This window comes from Microcaecilia unicolor, chromosome 8 (assembly GCF_901765095.1).
Source record: "Microcaecilia unicolor chromosome 8, aMicUni1.1, whole genome shotgun sequence".
NCBI lineage: Eukaryota > Metazoa > Chordata > Amphibia > Gymnophiona > Siphonopidae > Microcaecilia > Microcaecilia unicolor.
The window spans coordinates 26,839,492-26,858,973 of NC_044038.1; the positions used below are offsets into that span (position 1 = coordinate 26,839,492).

The 19,482-nt window shown below is 41.6% G+C and overlaps 1 protein-coding gene and 1 long non-coding RNA gene across 2 annotated transcripts in view; both read right to left on the bottom strand.

Moving 5' to 3' along the window:
* Nucleotides 1-369: 369 nt before the first annotated feature.
* On the bottom strand, nucleotides 370-1,814 carry LOC115475843. Its single transcript, XR_003943110.1, has 2 exons — nucleotides 1,040-1,814; nucleotides 370-722 (listed from the first exon to the last, which is right to left on the bottom strand). It is a non-coding gene; the product is annotated as an uncharacterized LOC115475843 (long non-coding RNA).
* A 2,032-nt stretch (nucleotides 1,815-3,846) lies between these two features.
* Nucleotides 3,847-19,482, bottom strand: part of CYTH3 (cytohesin 3) — a 122,154-nt gene continuing 106,518 nt past the window's right edge. The window contains exons 10-13 of the mRNA XM_030211826.1: nucleotides 14,091-14,167; nucleotides 13,932-14,003; nucleotides 7,599-7,753; nucleotides 3,847-5,190 (exon numbers count right to left, since the gene is read on the bottom strand). Of these exons, the coding sequence (XP_030067686.1) occupies nucleotides 5,118-5,190; nucleotides 7,599-7,753; nucleotides 13,932-14,003; nucleotides 14,091-14,167 (377 nt within the window). The 3' untranslated portion in view covers nucleotides 3,847-5,117. The remainder of the gene's footprint in view (nucleotides 5,191-7,598; nucleotides 7,754-13,931; nucleotides 14,004-14,090; nucleotides 14,168-19,482) is intronic.

Below are 19,482 nucleotides of genomic sequence, written 5' to 3' on the forward strand. Positions count from 1 at the left end.
AAAATGCACAATTACAACCAAAAGAATGCTTCGGATGTTCCATTTTAATTGTATTAAGTGAAATGTTAACAACATTCACTGTTTGTTGTACAAGATAATATTCTTAGATAGTAAAATGTTTTTTTTTTTCCATGCAAATAATTGGTTTATACATTGTGTAACAGGCAAACACAATTCATCTGTACAATATTTACATCTAGAATTAACTGAAAATAGAAACAATTTTCATTTACTAATAAAATAAATAAGAAATGGTAAACCATAATGTTTAACAGTTGTGTCTGATCTAAAACAGATCAGGCTTTTAGCAAACATACTCCTATACTGAATGTATACAATTATATTTTAATATAAAGGCTTTTTTTTTTAATATGTGAAGCATAAATTGCTGCTCCAGCCTATTGGTGTCATATGATTTTAACTGTTAATTTTTTAAATTATACAGAAAGGTGTAATAATTGTGTAACTTTCTGTCACAAGAGTCAGACCAGCTGAGCCTTGTGTATTTCATACTTTGTTCAGCTTTTTGTAACCATATTCCACTCTGATAGAAACAGTTTTCAGGAGTTAAAATGCTTCTCTCAGAACGGTAGGACATCGTTCCCTTAACCTAAAGTAGAGGCAACATTACACATTCTGACTGCCGATACACTCTGAGCCTTCAACTTAGCAACCTTTTCCTTGCTGAAGTGTACTGCTGTTTCTTGTTTACTTAACAGATACTCTGTACCATTGTGCAGTGGCGTTCCTAGGGGGGCTGACACCTGGGGCGGATCGCCAATGCACCCCGCCCCCCCAGGTGCAGCCCCCCCCCCCCCGGCAAAAGAACCCCCCCCCCGGGTGCACGCCGCTGGGGGGGGGGAGGGTGCCGCGCGCCTGCCGGCTCTTCGTTTTCATGCTCCCTTTGCCCCGGAACAGGTTACTTCCTGTTCCGGGGCAGAGAGAGCATGAAAACGAAGAGCTGGCAGGCGCGGGGCACCCTCCCCCCCCCCCAGCGGCGTGCACCCGGGGCGAACCGCCCCCCACCATGGTACGCCACTGCCATTGTGCAAGAATCTCACTGAAAGAAGTTCCCAAAAGTCACCTTGCAACATTCATTCACATTACCACCATAGCTGGTTATTGAACCAGGAGTAGCACATTTAGGATTAATGAAAACGTTTGGAGCTTTGTCATGTGAATACTACTGATATATACAGTATGAGATATACTGGTTTTGCAAACATAGCTTCTTGGTGTGACATGATTAGGGCTTAATTTCTGGAGCCACTGCCTGGAACAGTTTCACCACTTCTTTACAGACCCAGAGCAGCAGGGGAATTTGCAGCAGCTGCCTAGAAGGAAAGTGCTGGAACAGATGAAGATGCCTGTCCCTGGTCCACTCGTTCTCTCCCCAGCACCACCACTTTTTTGTCTACCAGTTAAGACCAATTTATTATTTAAAACATGTATCTTATGGTAACTAGGTCTTTTAGAAAAATCCTCAAGGCAACCTGTCTCTTCTTAGTAGGTCTCCAACACAAAACAGAACACAAGTGCCTGCTGGCTGCATATTGGACTTCCAATAAACCCATGTAATTCAACACCCTAAATAATAAAGGAGCATATGCCATTCAAAGAGTTCTTGCATTAGATGACCAATTATTATTCATAAGTCAAAGAATCTGATGTGAAAATTTATCTTAAGGACACTGAAGAGCCACCGTTTATGGGGCCAGATGAAAGGCCAAATGTCTAGTCCAGGAGTTCTCAACCCAGTCCTTAGGATATACCCTAGCCACTCAGGTTTTCAGGATACCCACAATGAATATGCATGAGATAGATTTGCATGCTCTATCCTCCATGGTACACAAATTCATCTCATGCATATTCATTGTGGGTATCCTGAAAACCTGACTGGCTGGGTATATCCCAAGGACTGAGTTGAGAACACCTAGTGTAGGCCAACAGATATGTTCATTTTGCCCCCCCCAAAAAAAAGGCTTCTGCAGGTTGAAACTTTCATGTCTTTTAGAATGCTTACAAAGTTTTCCTAAACGAGGTTTTCTTGAGCTACAAATGATAATTGGCCTTCTTATGTAAGAACTCTGAAATGTGGACTGACGTTGCCTTTCTACTCTGTTATTAGTGTTCAAGCACGTGGTAAGTTCATTACTCATCCAGCAGTCTGAGTTGTATTAAATGTTGTTAATATTATACATTTATTAGCAGGACACTAATCTAGGGCTAGGGCCAGTCAGATTTCTGATGGGAACAGGTAATCTGACCAGGGGCGTATCTGCGTGGGGCCTGGGCCCCTGCTTTCACCCTGGACCCCCCTACCGCTGTCAACCCCCCCCCCCCCCCACCTACCCCCACTGAGGTCCACTTCCTCCGGTCCAGTGCCTTTAAAAGTATTACTTCAGCTGGCGGGGGACCCCCAACCCCTGCCAGCCCAGCCGAGGTCTTGTTTTATGTGCAGGACGTTAACGTGCTGTGATGTCAGACTCAGTCCGAAACTGGAAGGGATGCAGGCAGGCAGTTTTCAATAGCACGAGGATGGAAGAACTTCTTAAAACAAGACCTCGGCTGGGCTGGCGGGGGTTGGGGGTCCCCCGCCAGCTGAAGTAATACTTTTAAAGGCACCGGACCGGAGGAAGCAGACCTCGGCGGGGGAGGGTTGACGGCAGGCCGGGGGGGGGGCTATAATGTGCCCCCTCACTTTAGCCCCTGCCCCCCCCCTACCGCCAAACCTCAGATACGTCACTGCATCTGACATGATCACCAATAACTATAACTTGTTCCTCAGACTTTAAATTGCACTGCTATTGCTAGGACTGCTACTTCAAGTGTGATGTACTCATCTGTCCCTTTAGCAGATGACGTAGATTTGTTTTCAGTTTTATATATTATAAAGTGCTTTAAAAGGTTGTGTCAAGTAGTGAGAAAATGAAAACTGGCTTCCCTGTCTGATTAAAATGTTTGCTTTAGCCTTAATATTCTTGTTCATTAATATTGACTTAGAGGGGGTGGGAGTGGGGATGAGCTAAGTAACAAGATAGCCACTCTTCATTTATCAGGTTAACAGCCCAGACACAGCTTCTGACCCACAGATAGAGATGATGGGAAAGTGGGGGGGGGGGGGGGGGGGGCTGCTGCACTACACCAATACCTGCAAAGGAAGCCAAGATCAGTCCCTTTTTGCTAAGGGCAGTAGGTGCAAATCTTAGGTGGCCTCTAACTGAAAGTTTGCAGCACCTAAGAGAGGCAGTGGGTCCACAAAGCCTAACTTTGAGCAACAGCAAGCACATTAATTACTCTTCAAAACTTTTAAACTATAGGAAGGAAAGAAGAATTCTAACTGATGCATTTAAATGAAAGTTCTGCTGCATAAACTGTGAAAATATTTTGTCAATATCGTTGCTTTCAGTTAATTGGTTTTTGCAAGGTAAAAATAATTATTATAATGAATAAGTGAATGACATGAGGAAGCAAAAGGCTGTGTCCACAGGCTGAATCAGGTTGTATGGATTAAGCACAACCAGTGGCCATTGATGTTAAGTACCCAATTAACAAATATTTCTGTTTGATGCAAATTGAAGAGACAGATTCATGTTTTTAAAACTAGGTCAAGCGAGACATAACACCATAAATGTATAATAATGGCAAAATTTAACATGAAACAGTGAAAGATAAAAATATGATTTCAAAAATGTTTTTTTTTCTTCTTGGGAAACTGAGAAAGCAAGTCTAGCTGCTAACATATGATATATTCTTGTACCATTTCAATAGCTGCCACAATAAAATATAAAAAAAATAGCATTTCTAAATATTTGTATAGCAATGATTTCTGTACATCAGTGTGAAATATTTCAAAATTTTGGCATAGTGTTCAAGTACCCAGAATCATGTGATTCACAAAAGCAACAGATCAGAGTCACGCTTTCTTAAAGAGGCCTTTCAACTTTTTGTGTGCGCCCCCCCCCCAAGGCAAGCGTAGAGTACAGCTGCACGCACTCTGAGTTCAGCAGACCATCTTATTCATAAGCCTTTTCTGCCTGGCTTGTGCCAAGGAAACTGTGTCCTCTTAGTGTGGAATGGAGAATTAGCTAGTGGATAGAGCAGCAGGCTAATAACCAGGTAAGCCTGCTCATCCATGCTTGTGAACTCAGTCCACTGCCTCAAGTACAAAAAAATTAAACTGTAAGCCCTCTTTAGCAGGGAAATTCTAATCGTACCTGTATATAACTGAACTCAGATTTAGAAAAGTGTGTAATCAAGTTTAAATCATCTCTCCCCATAGTCTGTCAGAGCGCGCTAGCTTTTTCACAGTTCACAAGGCGATCTACGCCTCATGAGGAAAAAGCAGCTGGCTCTCAGGAGATTGCAGAGATGGGGGATGGGACCTTGCTTAATCCAGTCAAGTTGAAGTGCCTCTATAAAACTTCTGTGATAATTATAAACTGCAACTGTACAATAATGTGTTTTTGACAATCCTGGTAATATGTAATTTTCATGCTGATCAGAACAGAGACAGAGGGATATTTGTATCTTCATATTTGCCAGTTGTTCTGTAATTCCCAATGAAAGGGCTGCTCCAGCTGGACCCTGATGCAGGTTCAACACTGAGTAGACAAGCAAGATGATCAGAATTTGAATTAAGATACTGCAGCAGGCGTTGTCACCAGCTTTTCTGATCCGTTCTTTTAAAAGACCCGCTGTTTATAAGAAAAAAAAATTCTCTTCAGTGTTTTTCTTACGACATGTCAGATTCTCAGTACTTATCGACCTGCTTTTTCTCTTTCTCCACAGTACTCCAGCTTGGGTTTGAGGCTGCAGTTTGATGACCTGATATACTGCTATAACCTCTTACCACGGGCAAACAGCCTGATATAAGGTTCAGAGGATCACAGCTTGTTCCCAGTTCTTTTGTTCTGTAGGAAACCAAAAATGAGGTTTCCGTGTTAGCTCCGAGAAAGGAATATCTTGAAGTGGTCACTCCTTTGGTAACACTTCAATATTGTAAAACAAAAAAATGTTACAAAAACAGAAAAGGACCTTATAGAAAGTGTGCTGTATAGAAAAAACCGTCAGCTTTAGCTTCTTGTATGATCCACTTCAGTTGCAATCCAGAGCTGTTATTTTTTGTTAGCAATTCTTCGTTTTCTTGTTGCCAGCATATCATAAAAGGGATCTCTGCTGATACTTGCTCTAACGAAAGAAAAAAAAAAAACAGAAGATTGATCATCAAAAGGCATCTCCCTCACACACAAAAAAAAAAAAAAAAAAGTAAAATCTCTCTCAACTTTACTACAAGATGTCTACCGCCAAAAAACTCTGCTCATTTCTGCATGTGAAGCATTTAATGAGCCTGGTTATAATGTGATGATGCAAGAAGCACAATTATTCACACTTTCTGACCTGTAACAAAATGGCATAAGATGCATGGAGCATGGTCATACAGGAAACAGGAGGAAAAAAAGGCAACAATACTATAAAATGAGCCATGAAACAAAGCCTGATTCTAAAGTTTTCACATCGCATCCTCTCAGATAACACATTAGGACACAACTTTCATATAAAAGCTAAGTGAGCAGTCACCTCACATCCACCTGTTACAATGAAATTCAAATACGCACGGGAGATACAAAGGAAGAGGGGGAGACACACCACTCTTGAGCAGAGGCTGGAGCTAGGTGATAAAGAGCTAAAGGAAACATAACCCTTCTAAGCCGTGGGGTAGCTGGACTAGAACCAGCAGGCTAAAACGCCCCAAAACCCAACTGATCAGTACTAGCAGGTTAGTGGTGTCTACACTGTTCAGTAAGGTGATAAGTGGTGAAAATAAGAGGAGAGGGGATAGAAAAAGAAAGCACAACCTAGTGACACACCAAGTCATTGGGGTAGCTGGATTGATAACAGCAAGCTAAAGCGCACCTCCCCCCCCCCCCCCCCACTTGAAACCAAACTGGACTGCTGCCAACTGAGTGCTGGAGTCCAGGTCCTAGCCAGAAAGGCCACAGGGGCTGGGCTGCTGGATGTTCAAGCAGATTCACTTGAGTTGGTAATCATTCAAATTATTATCAAATTTTGAGGTACGACATAGTGAGAAGGAAGAAGTTAGCTGTGGATTGTAAGGGATCGTGTAGTCATCATGAGGAAGACAAATCCCGCTGACACACCTTGTGACTTAAGGCAAGACACTTCACTTTCCATTGTCTCAGGTGCAAAAATTAGATTGTAAACCCCCTTGGGACAGGGAAATACCTACAGTAACTCACTTTGAGCTGCCAGTGGAAAGTCATGAGCCAAATCCAAATAATGAGTAATATCTTACATGCAGTCCAGCTTCAATGGCTGGCCGCTGAGCTATATCACTAAAGGCAATGCCCTGTTCTCGATGGGAAACCAGCTAATAAGGCAGGAAACAGGAATAACTGAACAGACTGAAAAGGCCAATTGATCTCTCTCTCTTCTATCAAATGTTATATGTTAAGATTAAAGAACACATTCTGACTCTCAGCTGAACACACACTACGTAATTTATTGTTGCTATTATCTATCAGTTCTGATCTGAACCCAGTGAAGGCATTATTTGTTCACTAGGCAGCTTTTTTACCCATACAAAACACCTTCCATGGTCAAAGCTCAGTTTATGGCGAGATGGTAAATTTTCCAGCACATGAATTATAAGAATACTTCATGAAGCGTATTTCTCTAGTTTGACCAGGAAGAGGTGCATGTTTAAAGCTGTTACAGAGAAATGACTGGTTTTCTTTAAACACAGAGGAAGTAACTTTGCAGTATACTTTTTAAAACTTGTTGTTCTGGGCTCTGATTGGTCCAGGAGCTCAAATTCAGCCAGGATGTATTGGATTTTTCCCCAGTCTCACTTTGGAAGTAGAGAGAGAGAGAAAGATCTCTTTATTGAGACCCTGTGAGCAGTCATATTCTGTAACCTGTGAGCAGCTATATTTCCTGTACTTCCCAGGCAGTGATAAAATGTTTAGCTAGTTTTATAATTGATCCATATTCAGTTACCTGTTATTTGCCTGTTATTTTCCATCTGTTTTTATAGTTCACTATTCAATATTTTTATGAAAATAAACATAATTGTTTATTGGCTCTGTTAGTCTGGACTGACTACGAATCCTGGGGGTTTGTGTGATGGGTCTGTGCTTTCTAGGAATTGTGGGACCACTGGGAGTGTGGCCCCCAGTAACCCAGAAATCACCAGGAATACTTTGAGAGTGGGGGACTCTCCCAGAGGTGGTTGGGACCCAGTCGGTGGGAGGAAGTTGCTAGTGTAGAGCACAAGCGGCAGGTGCATGCGGACCAGAGCTGTGCTGGGGATAGGCCACGAGGCTAGCCCCAGGTAGGTGCTAGGTGTTTCGTGACAAAGATTCATTCTGAAACCTTTAAGTAGCTGATTTATTAATTGCTGGAACCTGTTTGGATTTTAATTAGGATTACCTGAACTAAAATAACATCCTAGAATTAAAAGGTAAGAATGTGGGCAGGGCACAAGCTATAAAAATATTGACATGCAAGCACAATTTGAACCTTGGTCATATTAAGACACTTGAGAAATGTAATGAAGACTTTGAACCCTTACTCACTTGATTGATTTGATCCACTCCTCTTTCTCCTCAGGAGTTGGCGCAGATATTCGATACACAACATGGTTCCCCTCTACCACTCTGCCATCAGCTTCAGTCTTACAAGCTTTTATAACCTGTCCTTTATGGCTGGGGTTATACAGCTCAAAACAGTTCTGCAAAGGGATAAGCAGTTACACAATCAGCAGCACTAACAGACTGGTAGCGATGTAGCCTAATGGTTAGTGCAGCAGGCTTTGATCCTGATAACTTGGGTTCGATTCCCACTGCAGCTCCTTGTGACCTTGGGCGTCACTTAACACTCCACTGCCCCAGGTACAAAAACTTAGATTGTGAGCCCTTTAGGGACAGAAAATTTGTACAATGCTGCATACATCTAATAGAGCTATAAAAATGATTTAGTAGTAGTAGTACTGGTTTAATCCACATTCAAAAAATAGCCTTGTCTTGACAATTTCCCACCAGTTTCACATAAAGCTAAAATAGACGCCAGACAAAGAACTCCAATAACCACTTTTATTATGTACTGTTCCAATAGAAGGATGTAATGCTACTGTACAGATGTGGTTTTCTACTCATTGCTCTTTACATTCAGCGCATATTGCCGGTCCACTAGGAAAATATTGTCCCATATTCCTATATATCCAACAACCACACTGATTCATGCAAGAATACAGATATCAAAATCGTATCATTAGACTAACTGAAAACAAACTTACTAAAATCCACAGGCATAATTTGGAATAAGCATGGGGGAGGTGCTAATGCTGAATTGGTCTACCTCCCCCAACTGTCACTATGACTTCCCTAACCTTTGCCCCTCCCCCCCAAACTAAGCATCTATGTGTTTGTTGTTTCAAGATAGAACGGGCATAATAATTGATTTGATTGAGAAATATCAATAGGGCCAATGTCATAGTTTAGCACAAAACAAACACTCTATGCTTGCCAACAGAGGAACATCAAACAGAGTATTCCGTTGCAAAGCATCATGAGTCAGCAAAAGAAATAAGCACTGATTTCTGAAAAGTAAGTAAATATAATATGAATCTTGATGCATGTTGTTTTTGGAGTTTATTCCCCATGAATATTGTAATATTCTCCTCAAGACTATGTAATTCTATTTACTATGTAAGCCGCATTGAACCTGCTATCTGTGGGAAAGCGCGGGGTACAAATATAATAAATAAATAGATAGACAGATGAAGGACGCGAACTTGAATCCTTGCTGTTTTGAGTCTTGGACACTGTAGAAAGGAGGTGATTCTCGCTTCTACTTTATCAAGTAGGGAGTATAAACTAGCTATAAAAGCCCGTTTCTTACCAAAAAGAGAGCTTGTGAACACAGGGGTTTCTTTTTCAATTGGTTTTGGGCAGCAGAAAACTAAGGGGGAAGTAAATAACGGGGGAGGGAGGTTGAGAAGCTGATTTGCCCCTACCAGGGGAAACAACTATGAGGCGATAGTATCCGATGATCTTAAGGTAGTGGCTAGAGGAAAGTTAAGGTGTATAAGGAGAGGCTTAACCAGCAGAAAAGAGGTGCTGAGATAACACCCCTGTACAGAGATAAGCCCTAACCTAGGATACTGTGTGCAGTTCTGGAAACCCTCTCTCTAAAAAAAATATAGACAAACTGGAAGGGCAACCAAAAGCCAGATGACATGAGAAAGGATTTAACTACATACTACTACTACTAATAGCATTTATATAGCGCTACCAGACGCACGCAGCGCTGAACATTTGACATAGAGAGACAGTCCCTGCTCAAAGAGCTTACAATCTAGGTAAAGCTGACAGACAAGACATTACGGGCAAGGGAACTACATGTACCCTAGACAGCAGTGACAGCAACAGTAAAACATCTGAAAGGCATTAATACTGTACAAGATATAAGCAATTTCAAAGGAAAGCAGGAGTAGAATTAGGAGTTACAATATAAAGCTCTAAGGGTTTGCATCAGGAATGTCACAAAACAGTTCTTCATGGAAAGGGAGGTGAATGCTAAAATGGTAAATGATTTAAAATAAGGCCATGGATAAACACAGAGGATTCTTATCAGCTTAAACAGAAAAACAGAAACATGAAACAGTGACACTACAGGCCATGGGGTAGTTGGGCTGGTACCTGCTTAGGGACAAAAATGGTTTTAAAGAATGGGACAGTGACCCTAATGTCTGGATTTGACTCTTGGCACTGGGAAGGGGTCTCTACCGTTGCACAGTGCTGACTCTTAATAAGCCCGGTTCTGATTTGAGCTGAAAGCTTTGAAGAGTAAAAGCATCACTCTCCCCTCCTCCCTGCTCCTCTGCCCCATGCCTCACACAAAGTAGCATAAAGTAAGAAGCTCTAATTAAAACAATACAAGCCAATAGAAACAAATGCATTAATCACATCACCCCTCACACTGTAGCTTGCAATGTAGTGTACTGTGTGTGGATTTGTTTGCCTTAAAGTTATCATGGTAATTCCCTTACCTCTTGTTTGTCCTGTTTGTCTGTCCTAATTAGATTGTAAGCTCTGTCGAGCAGGGACTGTCTCTTCATGTTCAAGTGTACAGCGCTGCGTACGTCTAGTAGTGCTATAGAAATGGTAAGTAGTAGTAGTGTTTGGGATTCCAGAATCTTTCTACTGTTGGGATTCTGCGTGGAATCTTGCTACTCTTTGGGATTCCGGAATCTTGCTACACTTTGTCCTTATGCTTTATTTGTCCTGTTTGTCTGTCCTAATTAGATTGTAAGCTCTGTCGAGCAGGGACTGTCTCTTCATGTTCAAGTGTACAGCGCTGCGTACATCTAGTAGCGCTATAGAAATGATAAGTAGTAGTAGTAGTACCAGCAGATTACTATGTTCCAGGGTGGGTTTAGTCAGTGTAAACAGTTGGTGGTGGCCTGGACACTGCCCGAGACAAGAGGGCTAAATCCAAGCAGGACATTGCAGGGAACTGAAGTAATTGCTCCTGTTTTTTGGCCATGAAATGAGCTTAGCGTATATTTCGACTACATGTAGATTAAAAAATTCCATTTTTCATTTTAGTTCATACTACTAATCTTTTAAGCAAAACAGAATTAAACCTATTATGTCAAGTCTCCTGCTACCCTGATGTAAAAGAAAAACAGACATAGTCCAAAAATAAACATTTCAGAACAACCTAAAAAAAAGTTGGAAAAAAAAAAACAAAAAAGATGATGCAATTCAGGTCAAGAATCAATGAGAAAGTGCCTCCCTTGTGGGGTGTCACAAGGTTCCCCTCTCTCTCTCTCCCCTACTTTTTAATGTTATAAAGATTTGGACAAGATTTTTTCCCTAACTGGTCTCAAAGTTTTTACATGTGTGGATGACATAATATTGCTAGCAGTCCCCTGGAATCCTGAAAAAAAAATCTTTTTAGTGTAGGATTGCATAATGGAAGTTGAGAAATAAGCATGTACAGTAATTATAAGCTTAAGAGGGATAAGACTCTTTGGGTTGGCCCCTCCCCACCAATTACAAAGCTAAACATAGGAACAATGGAATTTAACTTAAATTCCTGAAAATTTTAAACCCAGACTTGACCTTGACTGTGCAATGTAATGTTTTAATTACATTTTTCACAAACTATTCTTACATTGTCAACTTTGAAAACTTTATTTGTTTGACCATTTTAAGGTTTGAATACAGGCTTCAGTTTTGACACAAGACTCTATCTCTCGATTTCTATATCTAAAGGTTATGCTTCCAAAGAGAGAAAATTATTACAGACTTTACACAGAATACAGCAGCTCAAATGATCTACAGGGCAAGGAGTGTCTCTGCTCCTGATCTGACTACATTGGTTATCCACTGGAGCTAGAGCAATATTTAAACTTCACACATTTGGTTTTCGAGTTCTTCACAGCACTGCTCCAGCAATACTAATTGATTTATTAGAGCTTGCTCCTTCCAGTACTTCTGCTCGTAAGCATAGGTCTCTGCTAGTCTACTTTCCTTCTTTGAGAGGGATCAAAAGTAAAAGGATCCTGTCTTCCTCAATGACTTATCTTGCTGTCTATTTGATGAAATTCATTCCCCTTAGATATTAGGCACAAGGTCAACTATATGCAATTTAGAAGGAAACCAAAAACAAAATTTATTTCAGAAATTTATAGCAACCTAATTTAGCTTTGATTTTGTTAGATATTTTTTGTACTTCCTAATACTGCACTAGCTTCTTGGATTGAACCAGACTTATTAGGTAAGTGGAGTGGAGGAGTGGCCTAGTGGTTAGGGTGGTGGACTTTGGTCCTGGGGAACTGAGGAACTGAGTTGGATTCCCGGCACAGGCAGCTCCTTGTGACTCTGGGCAAGTCACTTAACCCTCCATTGCCTGCCGCATTGAGCCTGCCATGAGTGGGAAAGCGCGGGGTACAAATGTAACTAAAATAAAAAATAAAAAAATAATAATTGTGGTTAATAAGGACTGTATTCTATTGTGTTGTAACAGCAGTATGAAATGTGAGTGAAGGCTGCCAGTCTGAGTTTAACCAGCAGTATTTATATATTCATTTATGTGCTGCCTGGACCTAAGCGGTTTACAGTTTCATTACTGGCACTGTCCCTAATCTAAGTACATTGTACCTAGGGCAACGGAGGGCTAAGTGACTTGCCCAGGGTCACACAAAGCTGCACAGGGAATTGAACCTGGTTCTCCAGGGTCTCAACCCAATGCTGACCATTAGGCAGCAATGGGAATCAAACTCAGTTCCCCATGTCTGCAACCCACTGCACTAACCATTAGGCCACTCCTGTATACATGTGTGGTGTAATACCTTTTAAAGAACCAGCAAAAAAAAATGCAGGCTTTTGAACCCACTGATGTTTCTTTACCTCCTTAGATGTAGAAAAAGTGAATATATTCCTATTTGCTGCATTTCATAATATAAGAACAAGGGGCACTCGGTGAAACCTTCACTAGGGATGTGCATGGCCAAGAAAACTTTGGTAGTATTAATTTTAAATAATGTTTTAGCAATGTTCATTTGCTTCTTCACACATTTGTGGGTTTTTCATGTGCTATATGTGTAGAAAGAACTATTTAGTGTGCACAAATCAATTGTACGCATGTTAATTTGAAGATATGCAAGTGATCTGCACAAACTTTACATTTTTAGATGCCCATGGAGGCTCATTTTCAAAGCACTTAGACTTGCATAATTCCATAGGTTACTATAGAACTTTGTAAGTTTAAGTGCTTTGAAAATACACCTCCATATGAACCAAATGCGAGCTCACAAATACGTACCCCTAATGTTCACAGTTGCCTTTAAACAAATATAAGGAATTATTTCCTTATACGATGCATAATTAATCTGTGGAACCCATTACAATGCAACACTGTGAAGACACTGTGATTCAACCAAATTATGGATGATCACTCTATTACAGGCTATTTAACAGAATAGGTACAGAACACTAGGCTAGGTAGACCCACAGTGTAACCTAGGTCAAAGCAAAACAACATACTGAAAAACATGCAAAACATGGACTGAAATGACAGTACCTCAAGGGTACGTTCATTCATTTCTAATACCCACTTTAAATTCAAACATCAAATGCTAGTCTGCACATTTGATTTGTGATTGGATAACCAAGTTTCCCAACAAAAAAATCACATAGACCAGAACCTCCATGCCTGAGTACCTAATAAACACAGTAACATAGTAATATAGTAACATAGTAGATGACGGCAGAAAAAGACCTTCACGATCCATCCAGTCTGCCCAACAAGATAAACTCACATGTGCTACTTTTTGTGTATACCCTACCTTGATTTGTACCTGTCCTCTTCAGGGCACAGACCGTATAAGTCTGCCCAGCACTATCCCCGCCTCCCAACCACCAACCCCGCCTCCCAACCACCAGCTCTGGCACAGACCCTATAAGTCTGCCCAGTACTATCCCCGCCTCCCACCACCGGCTCTGGCACAGACCGTATAATTCTGCCCAGCATTATCCCCGCCTCCCAACCACCAGCCCCGCCTCCCACCACCGGCTCTGGCACAGACCGTATAAGTCTGCCCAGCACTATCCCCGCCTCCCAACCACCAGCCCTGCCTCCCACCACCGGCTCTGGCACAGACCGTATAAGTCTGCCCAGCATTATCCCCGTCTCCCAACCACCAGCCCCGGCACAGACCGTATAAGTCTGCCCAGCACTATCCCCGCCTCCCAATCTCGGCTAAGTAATAGTAATAAAAGCTTTCACTTTTATAGATAGTCCAACAAGTTTCACTGTACCAGAGAGAGGTGTTCAGAACACTGGTAAACATATGTATAACAGATCTTCACTACATGAGAGATACAGAGAAAACTGCTTACTGGCTTTCTAGGATCTTCAACCTCCCTTATACTGAGGTTCTCCAAGGGAATTATTCCTCTAGGTTCTTTATCCTGCAAAACAAAAGACAATCATGCAATTCTCATCTCCACTGAGGCAGTGTTCAGTTGACACTTTCTTTATAGTACATTAATACTTACTGTTGTGTATTCAAAGTAATAAAGGCAGTTATCAGTCAAAATGAACCACCTGCGCTTCCAGGTTTTTACTCGTCCTCCTAAAAGCACAAAACCACCATTAAAGGACATTTTTTGTCACGAGTTACAGCTCCGGCACTACAACTTGTTCAAAGAGATGTTTAATGTGTTTTTTTTTCAATCAACCATAAACACAAGGCCAGATTAAACATTTTAACATTTATAGCTACATAAACCAGGCTCATTAGTTACCTATGGTAAAATATGGTTAAAATTAAAGAATGCGAATCAGCACAATTTCATACTTCATGACACACAGGGCAATATACTTATGCATCATTAAAAAGGTAAATCGTGTATATATTGAACACCAGAATTAGATATGGTTATGACAGCTCTGGACTAAACTCGCAACCCTATTATTTAAGAAAGGAGTGGTCACATGACATTTCTAGCTTGCTCATCTTGTATTTTGAGCAGCTCACAACAAACATGAGAAATAATAATTTAACAAACAGGACAGACAACATACATGTAATTACATATATGCTAACAGAATTATTACTAGTCATGATCATGAAAACACCTCTGAACAAAACAGTCTGCTTTTTTTTTTTTTTTGGAAATGACAGTAAATCCTAATCCAGTCCCATTCTCAGGGAAAGCAATACACAATCACACAATCTTGGGCCCAATACAGAAAACACCCAATGGCATATTAAAGATACCCGAGCTGCCTTATTACTCAGAATAAGCAGCAGGTGCTGTGAAAATCTCAGAAAAAGGTATAAGCTGACAATCTATCAAGAGATTTCTTAAAAAAGATGCAACCTTCTCTGCCAAGTTTACAGTTCACAACTTGGACATCACTGTTCGACTACTGATTCATGCTTCCTTCCGCTTCCACTCATACAGTGCCATGTACTCTGCGGGTATTTTCTAAATATCTGCTTTAATTATAGTATTATTTAGCCTTTATTGAGGTCAAAGAACCACGTGTTGGTCCTAAAACCAGGGATCTGTATGTGGCATATTAAACTGCTGTCACATAGTTATCAATAAGGGAATCATGTTGGAAATATAAGCTGGTGGCATTAGCCTGCTCTGAAGTTATTTAAAAAGATGCATGCTGATATGTTTCTACAATGGAAGAATCTCAACCGGCAAGTCCATATTACAGAATGAGACATTCATGCAATCACTCCTATATGATACACTAGTGTTGCAAAGTCTTCATACGGAATGCAATGTCCCCTCTGATCTGTGCAGGAGCCCCTCTGCCGTCTTTCCCACCAGTTGCCCAGGTGGTGCTTCAATATCACACTTTCAATTGTGAGGGACAGGCAGGTGGTCCTGAAACAGTGGCATAGCCAGAAAGTTTTTTTGTGGGGGGGGGGGGGGAGGAGGGGGGCAATGGTTAGCATGGCTGGGCACTAGTCATACAGCACTTCAAGCAATGGGAAAAAGTTTTTGCTTTGAAAACAGGCATGGGTATCTATCTCAAAATATAAATATCAAAAAATAAGAAATGCCTTAATAATACTTTTTCAATTAATACAAAATATTTAAATCCTAAACTTTTAAAGTGCTAGGGCATCACAGATCCCTGTAGTTAATAAAGGTCAAAGGACTTTCTCAGGGATAAAGCTTTGAATACGTCCAGACCTGTAAACTTTGCTCAATCATCTGTCCATTAATTTGTAACAAATTCAAACATGCATCCACAGACTTGAAAGCATAAAGAAAATTTTTAAATAGAAAGCGAGAACTAATCTGAAACAACGCTACAAACTAAAAGTCAAAATTCAGTTTAGGATTTAAATATTTTGTATTAATTGAAAAAGCATCATAAAGGTATTTGTCGTTTTCTTTTTTATATATATATTTAACATTTGAGAGAGAGATCCATGCGTGTATTCATAGCAAAAACCTTTTCCCAGTGTTTGAAGAGCTGTAAGATTTGGGATAGGAAAATAATGATCCTTTTATGTTTTTGACTTAGGCATTAGTCATCCCATTTTCTCTGGCTCCTCTTTCCTCCACCTTCCTCCTGCCGTCCACCAAAATTAAAAAATCACCACCACCTAAGCTGGTAGGGATCCCCAAGCCCTGCCAGCTGAAGAAATCTAAAGCTTGCTCCAAGGAGTAAAGAGTAGCCTAGCGGTTAGAGAACTGGTCTTGATATCCAGAGGTGGCCGGTTCAAATCCCACTGCTGCTCCTTTTGATCCTGGGCAAGTCACTTAACCCTCCATTGCCTTAGGTACAAACTTAGATTGTGAGCCCTCCAGGGACAGGGAAATACTACTGAAAAAGGTGTGAGCAAATAAAATAAAGTCAGTCGTACAGTGCTGTAGTCAGAGGCAACATTTTAAGCCGCCGATGCCAGCACCATGAGCACTTCCTGAAAATAACCCTTCTTGAATTCACTGACTCCTGCATTGTTTCACTGCACAACTGTCTCGGGGCTTGGGGATCCTGCAGCTACATGAATGGTGTGCCCGACTACCGGGTGAGCCTGAGGCAAAAAGTGGAAAGGTCCAGAGCCTTCTTCACTCAACGTGTAATTAAACGCTGGAATTCGTTGCCAGAGAATGTGGTAAAGGCAGTTAGCTTAGCAGAGTTTAAAAAAAAAGATTTGGACAGCTTCCTAAAGGAAAAGTCCATAAACCATTATTAAATTGGACTTGGGGAAAATCCACTATTTCTGGGATAAGCAGTATAAAATGTTTTGTACCCCGCGTTTTTCCCACTCATGGCAGGCTCAATGCGGCTTACATGGGGCAATGGAGGGTTAAGTGACTTGCTCAGATTCACAAGGAGCTGCCTGTGCCTGAAGTGGGAATCGAACTCAGTTCCTCAGGACCAAAGTCCACTACCCTAACCACTAGGCCACTTCTCCACTCCAGGATCTTGCCAGGTATTTGTGACCTGGATTGGCCACTGTTGGAAACAGGATGCTGGGCTTGATGGACCTTTGGTCTGTCCCAGTATGGCAATACTTATGTACTACCAGTGGTTATGCCCCTGACTAGGATTGAAAATGCAATGTTAAAGCATCTGACCCCCTACCCCTCAATATGCACTGGCAAAAATGTAGATGGAGGACTGCTGTACAACAGAGAGAATACTGATGTACAGGGCTAAAAGGAAATGCAGCAATCAGGGCCAGGCCTACCACTAAGCAACTTTTTTTGTGTACATGGCTCCGCTTTTCTGCCCTTTGACTTATGCAAATGAGGCTCCATGCCCCTCTGCAATCTCCATGCCCCCCCCCCCCCCCCGGCAGCAATATCACTTTACCTGCTGCCTGTGAGTTATAAAAGACCCCTCTCCAAGGACCAAGCAATCTTGGTTATTGCTGCCAGGTCAGTATTTGAAATGATTTCAGGAAAATCTGTAATGTGTCTTAGTGTTCAGTAACTCATAGTATGAGCCCCAGAGAAGTACCACAGATGTATAAAGAAGAGTTGAAATTCCCTTGTTTTATTGAGTATTGAAGCAGTACAGGAGTGCTAATGGACACCAAATATCTTTACTGATTTAAGTGCTCTCTCTTGCACACAGACAGACTCTCTTCAGGCCGTGTCTTACTAATCTCAGTTTCCTAAGTATCAGTGGCTCATGTTCTAAAACACAACAGTGCATGCTCTAAAATCTCCTTGAACATCTGCTGTCTTAAAGCCTACCCCCATCTTAAAACATGTAGCGCCACTGTTCAAAAGATATTTCTAGACATCTCATGCTAGCATGAACTTAATCTCATTATCGTATCATCTCATTAGAGTTCATCTGGTTACAGTAAATTGAAGTAATATGTCCTCTTCCATAGAATTGACTTATCTTACAACAACCTTCTGTTACTCTGACCTACAGCTTCCCCTTTACTCACGCTGATGAAGACAGAGAACAGAAATCAGAACTGGTCTAAAATCAATGAGTTTATTGTATGGTCAACCGGGTGTTTGGCTCTTATTCTCTTCTGATGTTAAACTATGCTGTTCAGGTCACAGCATGATAATATTCATATACTTAATTATACACAGGATGCACAAATGTTTAAAAAGAAGATATTGCGAAATTGTTGATCTCTATAGCTGGGGTGTAACCAGACCCAATATTTTGGATAGCTGGGGTGTAACCAGACCCAATATTTTGGATGGTCCCTTTCACTCCACACTACACCCCCCCCCCCCCCCCCCCGATATAAAAAAAATATATATATTTTTTCCACCTACCCCATATCAACATCTGTCCTCCGCGACATCTACTTTCCCTGTCGCTGAACTCTGTCCTTCCCCAGTGTACCTTACAGATGTCTACAATGATTCATTATTGCTGCCTGTGCCGGCTCCGCAGGCTTCCATTGGCTGGGTCCCGCCCTCGCCGCCATTTTCTGTATGGTGGAACCTGGCCGATGGGGTACACTGGGGAGGGACGGGGTTCATTGAAGGGCAGGCAGATGCCTGGACGCCGCACAGGAGAGATGTTGATGTGGAGTGCCGCCGGCCAGGCCCACCTGTAGCTAAGCCACTCCTCTATAGAGTCTCCCTTTTCTTTATAAGGGAGAGGATAATTGCTATGGACTGCTGGTGGGCTAAGAACTTATCTATTTCTCTAAATAACAGAAGCCTTCTTTGTTGAAAGAGACTTTAAAAAAAAAAAATTTCACAACATTTCACAGTGAATTTGTTTACAATCCACACAGGGCAGAGAACACATGATGCACTAGGGACAGAAAGGTCAACTGATTGATCCCCAAAACGCTGCGTTAGCCTGCCAGCTATTCCCTCAGTAGTAATCTGAGCCAGTAGTCAGCAAGAGGGTAGGGTGGGGGATGGGACCGCAGGAGGCCAAGCCTCCACAAAATAAGTAAAACGTGCACAGCTCCTGCACTCTCTCTCTCTCTCTCTCTAGTTTGACAAGCAGATCCTCTGCACATCACATGATGCCACATGAAGGCTGCAGGAACCTTGAGAACAGTCCCAAGGAAACCCAAGGGAGCTATGCAAAGCAGAGCAGCAGGGATATTAAACAGGCAGTGTTGCCAGGTAGTCGTGGAAAAGTAAGAATGTTTTGCTTAAAAAACAAGCGATATCAGTTCCTAAAAATAAGCCCCATTCCTTTGTGTGTCTTATCAACCGGGTGTCAGAAGGCAGCCCTCATACAGAGGCGATGCATGTTGCGACAAACTCCTTCCATAGCCAATGAGGAAACGAAAGAGAACAGGAAAATGTGGGACCGAGCGCCAGCTAACACACTTGCAATGTTATCACACGACAATTGTGGGCAATCAGCGGAATACCAAGTCAAATAAAAGAAAAAGAAGCAGCCCTAAAACAAGCTACCTGCAAGGTCAGGAAAAAAAAACACTACTTCAAAAAAATAAGCCCAAAC